Here is a 14,774-nt window from a genome sequence, read left to right on the forward strand (position 1 = left end):
CCAGTCTGTCCTCTTGACCATAATTGCAGCCCTTGTGAAATCACAGATTTGGTCACAGTCATCCACCACACCCACTCCTCGTCCTTTACAGAAGGAATGACAGTGCTATTTATAGAGTGTCTACTGCAGGTCACAGGATTTATATATATCTCTAACTGTTCTGATTTTTATATTACCCCTACAAGATAGATGCTGTTCTTTATAGTCAAGGTAACTGTGGTCAAAGCTCTTAGATAACATGCCCAAAGGCACAGTCAGAAAGGGACTAAGTCTGGTATAAGAACCCGTGTCTGTCTGTCTGCAAAACTCAATTGCTTTTCCTTCCCCTCTTCCCCCCCAATTCCTTGGCATTAGATCCAAGAACATTCATGATCTGGTCCAAGCATATATTAAAAAGTTAGAATTTTTTTTTTTTAATGGAACGGAAACTTCCCAAATAAGTGACTATTTAAAAGAAATTAAGACTTGACTTTTCATTATAAGAGATGTGAGCGAGGCTGCATTTCTATCACCCTAGCACATAAAATACTTTAATTCTTAATAGTAAAGAGCTAACACTTCCTACTAGGAACAGTTCAAAGTGCTATATGTTCAGTCCTCATGAAATACATGGACAAAAAACACATGACCTAAAATCAGTAAACTCAACTGGCCTGAATATCTACAAAAGGTTCTTGAAGCAGAAAGAAAAATTAATAAAATTAATGAGGGGACAAATATTCAAGATACTTTATAATGTGAAACAGGAGTCAGTAAACTATGGTCCAGGTTATTGGCCTTCAACGTTTCTAAAGTGTTTAAAAAAAAAAAAAAAAAGACAAGGACTATGCAGCTGAGTATGTGGCCCACAAAGCCTAAAATAGATACCGTCTGGCCCCTTACAGCAACAGTTTACAGATACCTGGCATAAAAGAAAAAAGTTGTCCCTAACTGAGATAGGACCCTTTATATGGGGGATGTAATTCTCAACCTCCTTCAAGAAAGAAATTAGCCTTCTTAATAAGATATGCTTAAGCAATTTTCTGATAAACCCCAAAAGGATTAAGATTTGTTCTGGGAAACCAGTCTTCCACCCACTCGGTTGACTGTCAGTCAAGAATCTTTAACTGAATGTTCTTTTTGTATCTCATCTAACGGTGATTGCATAACCATTTTCCCCTATCAGATGCCCATACTGAGAGAGAATCTTTGAATTGGCTTCTTGGAGGTCTTTCCCCGTGCATTAGGATTATAATACAAATTTGACATAGGCTTATCAATCACTATTAAGTTTTCTGTCTAAAACCGGTAGCAGTTTTGAAGTTTGGGGAAATTCCTTCAAAAACATTCAGGCATGAAATAGTTACCTACAAAAGAATAACGAGTGCAACAAAAGACTTCAGACTTCTCTTCTATAATACTAAATGCCACAGACAACATGTCTGAAGGAAAAGGCTGTGCCTCCAAATTCAGCCAAGGGGATCCTTCACATGCAAGGGCAGCAGAAAGATGTTTTCAGATACACCTACACTCAGAAAAATGCCTACAGACCTTCCTGGAAAGTTACTTATAGTTGCATTTCAGCTACCTGAGAGATGAATGAAGATGAAGTCTAGAACAGACAAGTTGTGGTTAAAGAGGACTGGCAGTGAGCTATCAAACCGGTTATCTCAGAGTTAAGTCTAAGTAACTCCTTGTAATTATAAATATTAATGAAAATGTAGGAAAGAAATACTCTTGTACTTAGAACCACCTCCTTTTCTACTTTGATCTAAAAATCTTAGAGTGTATCAAAACTGGTAAGCAACAAGTGAGGGGTGGGTGGTGGGGACAAAGAACATACATAGAAAATGACCGAAGAGGAACCAGGAAAGGAGAGGCACTAAAATCCACAGGAGGTTTACTACGGTGCAAATGACCAATAGAAAAACCCAGCTCCCCTCAAAGGACACTTCTGGCTCTCTTGAAATTCAAATTAGCATTGCATAACTAATTGCTATGAGTTTTTGAGTTTATTTTGTAACTGAGAACGACTTGTATGATGCATAACTGAGACTAAGATTAAGGCCATGTTGGGAGTTCACCTAGTGTCAACTACTGGAGCATGGAAAGATATCTGTAAAATAGCATTTTACAGATAAACAGTTACCATGAAAAGTGTGTTCACGATTAAAGAAATGGAAGGAGTCCCTGGGTGGTGCAAACAGTTAAGTTGCTTGGCTGCTAACAGAAAAGTTGGCGGTTTGAGGCACATTACAGGAATGAAAAACTCTATGTTTATGAAAGAAACGAAGGGAACATAGTGGTTTGGTTTGTCTTCAGCGCCATACTTTCCTTTCTGTCTTGAGAGTACGTATTGCTGTACCTGTGTTCTGTGTAAACTAGAATTAGGTCCACCCAAAATGGTTTCTCTTTTCTGTATGGCTGAGCCCAAGCCTTTCCACAGCCCTGGCAATGTGACTGTGGAATATGCCCTCTCGTGTTCCTCCCTCTCTGAGCCAAAGTGTTTTTCCTTCCTGATGGTAATTTATCCGCCCCCCCCGCCAACACACACACACACTTTGATGCTATGGTATGTCTGCTTGATAAAAAAAATTGATAGCAAGCAGAAATTCCAGGTTTCTGGCAGGCCTGTAGCAGCCTTGCCTAGTTTCCAATGCAGATGCCAGCGTCCTCTACATTTTCTTTACTCTTGGCTGTTATGGTGGGCATCAGGAGGGCATTGTTCAGGGAGGGGCTGTAATACTGCCTATGCTCACACCTCCATCCTGCCCCTGCCTTCTCCTTGTGCTTCTGTCAAAGTTCTGTGCAGTAAGCATTGCATGATTCAACATTCCTTTTATCAAAACTGAAATTTTAGAAGCTTTTCTGTACATGTTGCCATTCTCTAATCATCTGATTTGCATGTTTTTTATTATTCTAGGTTGGCAACAGAGATGATTCAAATCTTTATATAAATGTGAAGCTGAAGGCTGCTGAAGAGGTAAAACCTAGACCAGGGGTGCCAACACCCCACTCCAACCCCCACCCCTATCCCAGGCCTGTCATTTTCCTCTTGCCCTTTGTGCCTCTCCCCGTTAAAACTTTCATCACTCAAAGTAGACTTTGCTTTGTAAGTCAGAAATGGGTGACTTGGAGCTATGGCCTCTGGTTCACTCTTGAATATTTTCTCATCAGTGATTTGCTTGCTTCTCAAAGAGAAGGGATAGTGGGCATGAAATTGTTGAATTGTAGTGGTGACGGATGAAAAGTAAATGACAAATGGGTTAAAATGAGAGAGTAATTCTGCAGAACATAAAAGGGTGAAGTAATGACAAACACTCCCGGCTGGTTTTAGCCTGTCTGGAAAGAAATGGGCCCATATCTCTGGTTTACTTGCCATTTACTTGCTTTAAATGTTCATTTTTGCAGATTGGGATAAAAGCCACTCACACTAAGTTACCAAGAACAGCCACAGAATCCGAGGTGAGCCGTTGGGTGTCGATTGCTAAGAGGGCAGCAGAAGTGCTTTGCTCCCCGGTTTTGGGCACTGTAGAGACTGACTCATTTAGCACATATAGATCTCCAGGTAATTCTTTTTTCACAGACTGTGCCTCCAGAAAATCCTTGAAAATACCCACAGAGTAAATGGTTCAGTCCAAAAGTACGAATGTTTGTTACTCAAAGTGTGATTTCGGCAATGTTTACTTCCGTTATCACCTGTGATGCTCATTAAAAAGTGACCCCTAACTGAAGCCACTTCCAGAGGCCACCTTTCGGCTGAGTAATAGATTGGCTTATAAAATAAACAGCATCACCCATGAGTAATACATTCCCTTAAGGAGTCGACTATATGAGACTAAACAGTCCACATTTACCCAAGAGGAAAGATGAGAAGGCAGGGAGCAGCAGAGAAGCCAGATCCATGGAAATAGAAGAAACCGAATGGAAACACTGAGATTGCTGATATGTTGTGAAAATTGGAACCAATGTCATGGAACAGTTTGTGTAAAAATTTTTAAATGGGAATCTAATTTGCTTTGTAAACTTTGACCTAAAACACAATAAAATATTTTTAAAAACATGATCCCTGGGTCTTGGCCTGTAGTTATCTGCATTTTAAAATCCAAAGTATATTCCATTTATATGAGCGTCAAGAATAGGCAAAACAAATCAGTGGTGATGTAGTTGCCTGTAGATAGCAGGACAAGAGAGAGAGGGAACTCTCTGAGGCCATGGAATGTTCTGTATCTGCACTGTGCAATACAGTAGATACTAGCTCCATATGGCTACTTAAATTAAAATGAAATCAAATTGAAAATTCAGATTCTCAGTTGCACTAGCCACATTGCAGGTCCTCAGTAACCACCTGTGCCTAGGGACCACTGTATTACAAGGTGCAGGTTATACGGCATTTTCACCATCACACAAAGTGTTCTTGGATAGCGCTGCTCTATATCTTGATTTGGATAATGGTAACATGGGCATTACTGTTTCATAATAAGTCATTGAAGTTCTTAGCTCTTTTATTTGATGGGTCTCTTACCAGACACCTGGGGGATATATCTATGTTAAAGTAGAGTTGTGTTCAGGATGCAAGAGGAGGTAGAGTTTGAGAAGATTGTAATTTAACTCTTGGGGAAAAATGGGCAATCTGCTTTTTGACTTGGAAAGTTTTTCTCTGCCCTTTTGATTTGTATGTGGTCTACAAGATGTATATGGTATTACTTTTAGGTGTTAAAGTGCATCATATCTTTGAATGAAGACTCCACTGTGCATGGATTGCTAGTGCAGCTCCCTTTAGACTCAGAGAATCCCATTAACACTGAAACAGTGATCAATACCATTGTACCCGAAAAGGACGTGGATGGGTGAGTGTGGCTTGTTTTTCTGTATCGCATTGAATGATTCCATTTATAATATAGCTCTGTTTCGGGACCAAACCATATTTGCTTCTAAAAGGAAAGACAGCTAACTACTTTATTTTCCCCTATTTTATCGTTTCAGATTGACTAGCATCAGTGCTGGAAAACTTGCTAGAGGTGACCTAAATGACTGTTTCATTCCTTGTACACCTAAAGGATGCTTGGAACTCATCAAAGAGACAGGTGAAAAACAAACCAACAAAACGCAGAGCGTTATTTCTTTGAGCCTGGTCTTGACACACAAAAGTATGGAGGAGATCCATTGTGGGTCATAACTAAGTGGACTTGATTGACACAAGGGCCTGTCTCCTGGGGCTTTACCAAAATAGTCATTTAATTTTCTCAACAACCTCATGAAATAGGTACTGTTACTGTTCAACAGCTGAGAAAACAGGCTCAGAGAGATTAAGTAACTTGTCTAAGAAACTCAGCTAGTTAACCATATAAAGCCAAGATTTGACCCAATGTTATTTGAGTTCAAAGCAATTTTTTTGTGTGAAAAAAAACTTATATAATAATAAGAACTCAGATGATATGAAAGGTTATAAAGTGAAAAGTCCCCACCGCTGAAACAGGCAGAGTCTCCACAGTAGTTCTAGGGCTACCCAGATAGCTGGAAATGGACCCCTTTCGTAGTTGGCCAGATTCCTCCATTACCTAGTCAACACCTTGGTATTTTAATTTTATCATGAATACTTTCAAAGAGGTTATTATTACTATTTTTTTATTATGGTCAAATACATATAAAATTTGTGATTTTAACCATATTAAAGTGTACAGTTCAGTGGCATTTAGTACGTTCACAATGTGGTGCCACCACCACCTCTGTCTAGTTTCAGAATATTTTCATCACCTGAAAAGAAACCCCATGCCCCAAAAAGAGTCATTTCCCATTACCCGCTTCACCTGACTCCTGGCAACCACTATTAATATGCTTTCTAGCAGAGGTTATTTTTACAAGGAGGTGTGTCCTGTTAAAAGGAAGTGGGTCAGAAGTTTCAAATGGAAAGTATTGGTCTGCTTATTTTTCCACAAAGCAAAAATGACAATTTCTGTGGCGGGCAAGAAAAGGTCAGGCTGTAAGCTGTAAGCCTCGGGATGGCTATTACGGCTCTGCCCTACGACCGAATTGATATTCTGCAGCATATTTAGCAAACAGCGTGATTACAACTTGATGACAAGTCCCATGGAGCTGTAGCAGCTGTAGTTTTCCCACTTCCCCTTATTGATAGTGAAGCTGCCATTTGTCCTAATCCAACTTCAGGTCATTCGCTGAATCCTAAAAAGTATAGTCAGTTAGCTTTTAAAGACTTCAGATCTTGAGTTCTTTCCTTCTAGATGTTCATGATATTAGCATTATATAAGAACTTATCTTTTCTGATCAAGTTAATTTTATATAAGTAGCATGATTTCAATACAAACTGCCTTAAGCAAGGGTCCATTGCCTTCAGCCATGACTGGAGGCAGGAAGACCGAGTCCTCCAGATCTAATCTCTGCTTTCTTCTCTGCGGGCAGTTTCACTGTCAGGCTTCACTTAGTGCCCCCAGACAATTCCACCCTTATGCCAAAAAATTGCGAAATTGGATCTCACTGGCTGGAGAAGAAATGTGGTCACTTGTCTGCTCTGGTTTGTGCACTCAAATCATCTCTACTGAGTATAAATCAGTCCTGACAAGGACATTGATATATTGCCAGTGGTGTCCCTAGGTGGCGCAGATAGTTTAGCACTCAACTACTAGCTGAAAGGTCGATGGTTAGAACCCACCTAGAGGCACTTCAGAAGAAAGGCCTGGCAATCTGCTTCCAAAAGGTCAAAATCTTGAAAACCCTACCGAGCAGTTCTACTCAGACTCATATGCGTCACCATGAGTTGGGATCAACTTAATAGCAACTAACGATATTGCCAATGGTTGCTGAATAGGCAAAAAAGAAAGGCTTTCTACTACAGTTAAATTTCTATTTCTCACTTTCCTGCGAGTAACGCTATACTCAGGCCCTAAGCCAAAAAGAAAATTTGGATGAGGAACTGTACATGTATACTTACCAAACTTGGAAAGAATTACCAATACTGATCCCATTTTCTTCTCTTCTCTTCCACCCACCCCATTTACATGCATCCTATTTGTTATAACTGTTTGCCCTTGTAATTTAATCTGATGCCTTCTTCCATATGGCTGTTTAGCTATAAGTCAGGTTTTTTTTTTTTTTCTTTGAGTGTAGGCTTCTTCTTAACTCCTCTGTGACTTAAAGAATGGGTCTTGGCTTAAGCTGCTCTCCCAAATCCACAGCAAGAAGGCCATGTGTACAAGTCCCAATTTGTAGCCAAAACCCTAGAGTTGAGATTATCACCGAAAAAGGAATGTTTTTACGGAGGTTTCTGTTTGACGCATAAGAACCTGTTTTTGTGAATTATCGTTTTGAATTTTCCCGTTTAGGTGGGATGTGAAGGAGGGCAGCTTCCCCCTCCCAACCCCGATGCCTGCTGGCTTTTCTTTCAGGGGTGCAGATTGCCGGAAGGCATGCTGTGGTTGTTGGGCGCAGTAAAATAGTTGGTGCCCCGATGCATGACTTGCTTCTGTGGAACAATGCCACAGTGACCACTTGCCACTCAAAGACTGCCAATCTGGATGAGGAGGTAAGGGGTCCAGAGTAAAGTAGAAGGTGGAGTGTGTGTGTGTGTGTGTGTGTGTGTGTGTGTGTTTGTTCTCTTCCCATAATGGAAACGGCTAACATTTAAGTGCCAGGCACTGCCATGTACTTTATTCTCATTTTCCCGTTTAACCCTTGTAACAATTCTTGACTCCTGTTCTGTTTTACAAAATGAGGAAACAAACTCAGATTAAAAATTTGCCCAAGTTTACATAGCTAGCAAGCAGAGGAGCCAAAGTTCAGAAGTCCCAAATGTGCAACCATTACTGCTCTCTAGTTCCAGAATATTTTCTTTGCCCCAAAAGAAACCCTGTACCCATTAAACAGCCACTTCCCATTACCCCATACTCTTCTGTCCATACTCCTTCTACACCAGTCAATAAGGTGAATAAGGCTTGCCAGTACAGGTGCTGGGATTGAACCCTGGCAGCCAGGTTGCATATTCTCACCAGTGGTGACCCACTGCCCAGAGGTGGAAATGCTCCTGAGGGTTGTGGACAGTGGTCCTGTAGCACCTGTGGCAGCATGTTCTTGACTCTTGCATTGGATTTGAGCCCAGGAAATCTCGCCTTTACATGTCCCTGTTGACAGTACAAGGAGCCCCGGAGGCACAGTGGTCAAGTGCTTGGCTGCTAACTGAAAGGTCAGCAGTTCAAACCCACCAGCCGCTCTGTGGGAGAAAGATGTGGCAGTCTGCTTCCATAAACATTACAGCCTTGGAAACCCTATGGGACAGTTCTGCTCTGTCCTGTAGGGTCTCTACGAGTCAGAATCGATTCAATGGCGATGGGTTTGGTTTTGGTTCGTTGATAGCACAGTCACTAAAATGTGGGGAGAGACTGAAAGAGGGGCCAGCACCTTCTCTTTTAATCCTCTCAGAGCAATGCTCTGTGGTAGTACCGAATTTGGTAGGAGAGGGAATCGTCTTCAATGTGACATACTTCAGGGACGGTGCCCTATGCCTGTGGCTCCAAGCCTGTGCTCCCGCCTGCCCTGCAGGTTCTCATTGGTTCCCCCATTCAGTAACATCTGCAGTAGAGGGAGCTTCCTGGCAGGCGGTGGGGATAAGCACAGCACATGAAGGGCTACGTACATGGTGTGCAGCCAGAGTTTTGGGCTTTACCCTATAAAACAGCTAATGCCAACTAAGAATTTCATACAGCGCTCAGGGGTGTCCTTTTCACTTCTAGATTTTTGTGTGTTTGTTCGTTTCATTCTTTAATTTCTGCAGTCAGAATCTCCTTTCCCCAGGTAAGTAAAGGTGATATCCTGGTGGTTGCAACTGGTCGGCCAGAAATGGTGAAAGGGGAGTGGATTAAACCCGGGGCAGTCGTCATCGACTGTGGAATCAATTATGTTCCAGGTGAGTGTTGTTGGGGGAGGAAGGTGGTTTCTGGTGGAGCAGTGGGTAGAGAAAGGATTATGTCTGGGTCTTCAGATAAAGCCTGAGAGAGAACCTCTTGTTCCGTTTCATGCTTGAAGCTCTAAGGTTTAGAGATTGACTTGCAGAAGGGCACACGCAGTTAGTAAATGGTGTAGTTGCTAAAGACAGGTCCACCTGATGTCAGAATTTTAACCAGTGTTGTATAGCTCCTAAGATGACATCACTGAGCAGGGTGGACATCTCTTTATCTTCATGTAGACATCACCCTTTATTTTAACAAAGGTCATGGGTGGATTTAAAATACAGTATAATCCTTGCAACATGCAGTGCGAGTCCAGAAGAGGGACTCCTTCTGCCAGGGGTCCTCTAGGAGGGCTTTTTTTTTTTTTTTTTTTTTAACTTTTTGTTTGTGCTTTAAGTGAAAGTTTACAGTTCAAGTTAGTTTCTCATACAAAAATTTATACACACATTGTTATGTGACCCTAGTTTCTGTCTTTATAATGTGACAGCACACACCTCCTTTCTGCCCTGTGTTTCCTGTGTCCGTTCAACCAGCTCCTGTCCCTTTCTGCCCTCTCATCTCGCCTCTGGACAGAAGCTGCCCATTTAGTCTCCTGTATCTACTTGAGCCAAGAAGCACACTCTTCACGAAGTATCATTTAGTGTCTTACAGTCCAGTTTAATCTTCGTCTAAAGAGTTGGCTTCGGGAATGGTTTTAGTTTTGAGCTAACAGAGAGTCTGGGGGCCATGTCATCTGGGGTCCCTCCAGTCTCAGACAGACCATTAAGTCTGATCTTTTTACTAGAATTTGAGTTCTGCACCCCACTTTTCTGCTGCTCCACCAGGAACTCTCTGTTGAGTTCCCTGTCAGGGTAGTCATTGGTGGTAGCCAGGTACCATCTAGTTCTTCTGGTGTCAGGCTGATGAAGTCTCTGGCTTACGTGGCACTTTCTGTCTCTTGGGCTCATATTTTCCTTCTCTCTTTGGTATTCTTCATTCTCCTTTGCTCCAGGTAGGTTGGGACCAATTGATACATCTTAGGTAGCCACTTGGTAGCTTTTAAGACCCCAGATGCCACTCACCAAAGTGGGATGTAGAACATTTTCTTAATAAACTTTGTTATGCCAGTTGACCTAGATGTCCCCTGAAACCATAATCCCCAGACCCTGGCCCCTGCTACTCTATCCCTTGAAGTGTTTGGTTGTATTCGGGAAACTTCTTAGCTTTTGGTTTAGTCCAGTCATGCTGACTTCTCCTTTATTGTGTGTTGCCCTTCCCTTCACCTAAGGTAATTCTTGTCTACTATCTAGTTAGTGAATACCACCCTCCTTCCCTCCTGATCCTCGAAACCATTAAAGAATGTTTTCTTCTGTGTTTAAACCTTGTCTTGAGTTCTTACAATAGTGGTCTCATACAATATTTGTCCTTTCGCGGCTGGCTAATTTCACTCAGCATTAAAGCCCTTTGACCCGGGCTTTCTTCCAGGCAGAGAGGATGCATTTTCTGGCTTCTCTGTTGTCCGGGTCACCCCAGAATGGTACCCCCTCAGGTGGACTCTTGTAGATTTCTTACTGGTCTCCCCCCTACGGCTGCTTCCCACTCAGACCCATCTGCATGCTCGTGCCTTGCTGTATTGACCTCGTGACATGGACCTGGGCGCCTCTTCCCCCCGCCACGTTAACTTGCCAGACTCCTTAGCCTCGCTCTGTCATTTCAGCCCACTCCCGCAGCCCTTTTTCTCACTCACATTTTGTGAATACCTGTCTTAAACTTCAGTAAAACAGGACCACTTGCAGTTCCCTGCACACGCTGTCTCTCCTTCACAAGTTCCGTGCCTGCTTCATTAGTGGAACAGGCTGTCATCGCATCAAAAAATTTTTCAAACAGGAAGTTCGAAAGAACAATACAGTGAATACCTGCATAGATACCTCGTAAATTCAAGAAAGCAACAGACTTTAATTGAGTACCTATTTCTGTGAATTAAGCCCCATGCCAAGCCCTCGACTACACAATTGAATAAGGCTCAGCTGTGACCTTCACCTTCAGCCACTTCCTTCCCACCTCCTGTCTGTCTGTTGAAATGCCCTTTACCCCTTCCAAGTCTTGGCTGATTTCACCTCAACAAGGGATGATCTCTCCTTTTGAAAATCCTTTTCTCCCTCCCTCCCTTCCCACAGAACTTTGTGTTTCTTCTATTGTTTGTTTGGTGTGGATCTGTGTTCTCTTCTACTAGAGTCACTCCCAGTGGGCAATAGAATCTGTGGTGCCAAAACCAAACCAAACCAGTTGCCATCCAGTCAGTCCTGACTCTTGACAACCCCTTGTGTTTCAGAGTAGAACTGTGCTCCATAGGGCTTTCATGGCTGTGACCTTTTAGAAGCAGATTGTCAGGCCTTTGTTCCAAGGCACCTCTGGGTGAGTTTGAACTGCTAACATTTCAGCTAGTAGTCAAGCGCTTAACTGTTTGTGCCACCCAGGGGCTCCTTTGTGGTGCAGTGTCCAGCTTTATGCCCTCTAATTACTAGCACTCAGTATTTGTCGAATTGTTGAAGGGAATTATAACAAGAATAATCTTTTTTCTCCCTTTCCAAGTCAGGTTTGAAATACAGACATTAAGTTGCCAGGAACATTAGTCACTGTCAAGTCTTCACCGTTTTTAACCTCCCTCCCACTCTCCCTAGCATGCTTTAAAGACAGTAGCTCATAATTGATCACTCATTTTCTTGTAGTGTAATTATCTAATGGGTGATAAAGAAATTGCTCTCCTACAACTCCTCACTTTGAGTCCTTGCAATATGACATTCAAGCTCATTCTGTTTAAAACCTTGCATCTTCTGTATTATATTTCTGCTTTTGACATTCTTTGGATTAGATGTGAGAGATGGAAGAAGGAAAACCTGGGTAGGGATTTTGAGTCTTGCAGACATGAAACTTACCGTCCTATTCATATTTATTCCTCACATAGATGATAAAATATGAGTAACAGAAAAGCAGTATTCTGTCTCCTGATAAACTGTATTTTTACTGATCCTGAACATATAGGCAAATAAATATTGATAAATTGGCTTTTATTGTTCCCACAGACCAAACCAACCCCATTGCTACTGAGTCAATTCCTACTCATAGTGACCCTATAGGACAGAGTAGAACTGTCCCATAGGATTTCCAAGGAGTAGCTGGTGGATTTGAACTGCCGACCTTTTGGTTAGCCCCTGTAGCTCTTAACCACAGTACCACCAGGGCTCCTGTTGTTCCCCAAGGTAGCAAAATCATTAGTGAGTTACAGAGCAGTGGTGGGTTAGGGAACCTAAAAACTGTTCTTGGCAGATATTTACTTTAGAAGCACCACATCCCACAACTGTGACCGCTTCTTGGCTCATATTTTCATTTAAATGGTTTACATGACACACTCAGGGATAACATCATAAGTCGCTTGCCAAATGAAGAATGGGTTAAGGTATGCATTTTTTTTTTTTTTTTTTCAAAAAATTTTGGAGTATTTTTTTATTCAAGTGTAGAGCAGAAAGCTTTGGTCAGAGAAACATGCATAAGTGTTCTTCCTGCTTGGCTCACTGATGATGGTTTGAGAAAGCACAGATGGATATTAAGTGTTTATGGAGAGGCTGTAGAAAGAGGGAGCAGATCCTTCATCCTACCCCAATCCGGTTCAGTGCCTTCTCTACTGGGGTCCCCAAGTAAAATGTGAAGGAGTCAAGGCACTGACAGCCTTAAGTTTTAATTGTTCATACAATTAATTTCCCAATGAAAGGGGAACCCTAGGGCCAAGGTATATAATCAAAATGTTTGTCCGTTACTGAAACCAGATACTTAGGTTGAGGAACGCTTACTTTTTCCACCGGCCGCATTACAATGTCTGTGAAACACTGCGTATATCAGAGGACACTCAAGCCAGCCCTGGTAGTGTTTATGATAGATTGTTCAGGAGCAAAACTGAGCTTATCTGGTACAGCATTTAGTTCTGCAGTTATTGATATGTGTCTCCTATGTAAGATGAAATTAAAACGACTGACATTAAAAAATAGAAAGGGGAGCAGGGGTTCTTTTAAGCTAATTTTAGGGTTAGACTGTTGAAACCTGTACAAAGGGTAAACTATAGCTCCTTAGCATTTTGAAACTTGACTTTCAGGATTATGAGAGGAAATGTTCTGTCCTGGCCTGCTGTTTTGTAATCTTCTAGAGCCCTGAAACTATCCAAAGGAGTTGTGTTTACCAGCTCCTTATGGTTATACAAGTACATATGAAAAAATACATATCTCAGACGAGAAGAGAAATCCTTATGTTTGAAAAATGCTTTTCCAATTTCAAGAATGTGCACATTTTCTTATTTGCTTCTCGGCCACCTTATGAAAAAAAACAAAAACCCGGTTGCCGTCAAGTCAGCTCATGGCGACTGCAACTGTGTCAGAGTATAGCTGTGCTCAGTAGGGTTTTCAGTAGCTGATTTTTCTGAAGTAGATTGCCAGGCTTTCTTCCATGGTGCCTCTGGGTAGACTCCAACTTCCAACCTTTTGGTTACCAGCCAAGCGCACTGGTAGCGTTAATCCTTTGCACCTTTGGGCTGCAGGTAGATATGGAGCCCACAGGGGCTGTGAACTAACAGTAGGAGAGCCTGATCCGAGAGTCTGAATCTCTTAATTCTGGCTTCTTGGCTACTTCCTGAAGCTTCATGTCTCAGTTGTGGAAATCTGATTATAGAAAAGTGATGATGTGACTCCGATTCTGCCTCAGGAGCCTTAGCCTACAAGGTCAAGCCCTGTACCCCAGGCCCCCACCCCCGGAAGTGCACTGTCGCCAAGTGTAGGATGTTCTTTGTACGAGTGAGAAATGATGCATCATTGGGTTTTGTTCTCTTGAATAGCTCTTCTGTGCTGGTAAGATTTGTAGTTGTTCTTGTATCTTTTTAAGGGAAGCGTAATTATATTCTTTGCCTTTAGCATACATTTAAGTAGCTGCTTGTCTTTGGAATTGGATGTCGAATTGTTCCTCTAGCTCATGCCTGGCGCTTACAAAATGCTGACAGTTGCTCTAGAAACGGTATCTGGCAGCTGTGACATAGTTAGAGCTTTATGCACCCAAAAATTCCTTTGTAGACCTCACAAATTAGTGTTTTAAAAAGTGCTCATTATGTATAGGGTAGTTGGTTTTAAGAAACAGTTGGTATTTTACTTGCCACCTGATGGACTATAAAAGGATTCTCTTCTGGTTCTAAAAAAAAAAAAAACTATTAAGCACCTTGTGAATTATTTGCAGGTAAACGCATTTTTTCCCTAGGAAATAGCAAATACCTGTCATCCTGTAGCTTTTAAGTAAGGTAGGCCCTTGAGCCTGAATAAACTACAAAACCGAATTTCTGTTTAGTTTCTGGAACAAGCTGTTGTAATTGATCAATTTATTTAGAAATTGCAATTCTGAAACTTAGCTTTGACTTTCCTCCCTTGACCAGATGATACAAAACCGAACGGGAGAAAAGTTGTGGGTGACGTGGCATACAACGAGGCCAAAGAGAGGGCAGGCTTCATCACCCCTGTTCCTGGCGGTGTCGGGCCCATGACGGTGGCAATGCTAATGCAGGTACTTGTGAATAAAAGTTTCTGCAATCGTTCTAAGAAGCTGATAGAACTCAAGTAGAATTCAAAATTCACGTTAGTGCTTTTTCCCCCAAGTAGAACTGTCGTAAGACATACTTAGAAGCTAAGTAAGGGTGTGACTCTGTTGGAGGGAAAAAAGGGAATGGAAGAACAAAGTAATAGAATTGGTCAGATGAATAGAGGGAAGGAGAGATGGCACAATTGCAATTTACTTTGGAGTATAATGACTTCCAGAAAAGGAAACAGC

General features: G+C 41.9%; 1 protein-coding gene across 2 annotated transcripts in view; it reads left to right on the forward strand.

The window, feature by feature from the left end:
• Nucleotides 1-14,774, forward strand: part of MTHFD1 (methylenetetrahydrofolate dehydrogenase, cyclohydrolase and formyltetrahydrofolate synthetase 1) — a 61,207-nt gene that overhangs the window by 18,149 nt on the left and 28,284 nt on the right. For both annotated transcript variants that reach the window (XM_010588686.3, XM_010588685.3), the window contains exons 3-9: nucleotides 2,903-2,962; nucleotides 3,391-3,444; nucleotides 4,693-4,829; nucleotides 4,966-5,066; nucleotides 7,383-7,519; nucleotides 8,785-8,896; nucleotides 14,383-14,510. In XM_010588686.3, coding sequence (XP_010586988.3) covers nucleotides 2,903-2,962; nucleotides 3,391-3,444; nucleotides 4,693-4,829; nucleotides 4,966-5,066; nucleotides 7,383-7,519; nucleotides 8,785-8,896; nucleotides 14,383-14,510 — 729 coding nt within the window. The remainder of the gene's footprint in view (nucleotides 1-2,902; nucleotides 2,963-3,390; nucleotides 3,445-4,692; nucleotides 4,830-4,965; nucleotides 5,067-7,382; nucleotides 7,520-8,784; nucleotides 8,897-14,382; nucleotides 14,511-14,774) is intronic.

Source organism: Loxodonta africana, chromosome 10 (genome assembly GCF_030014295.1).
Source record: "Loxodonta africana isolate mLoxAfr1 chromosome 10, mLoxAfr1.hap2, whole genome shotgun sequence".
NCBI lineage: Eukaryota > Metazoa > Chordata > Mammalia > Proboscidea > Elephantidae > Loxodonta > Loxodonta africana.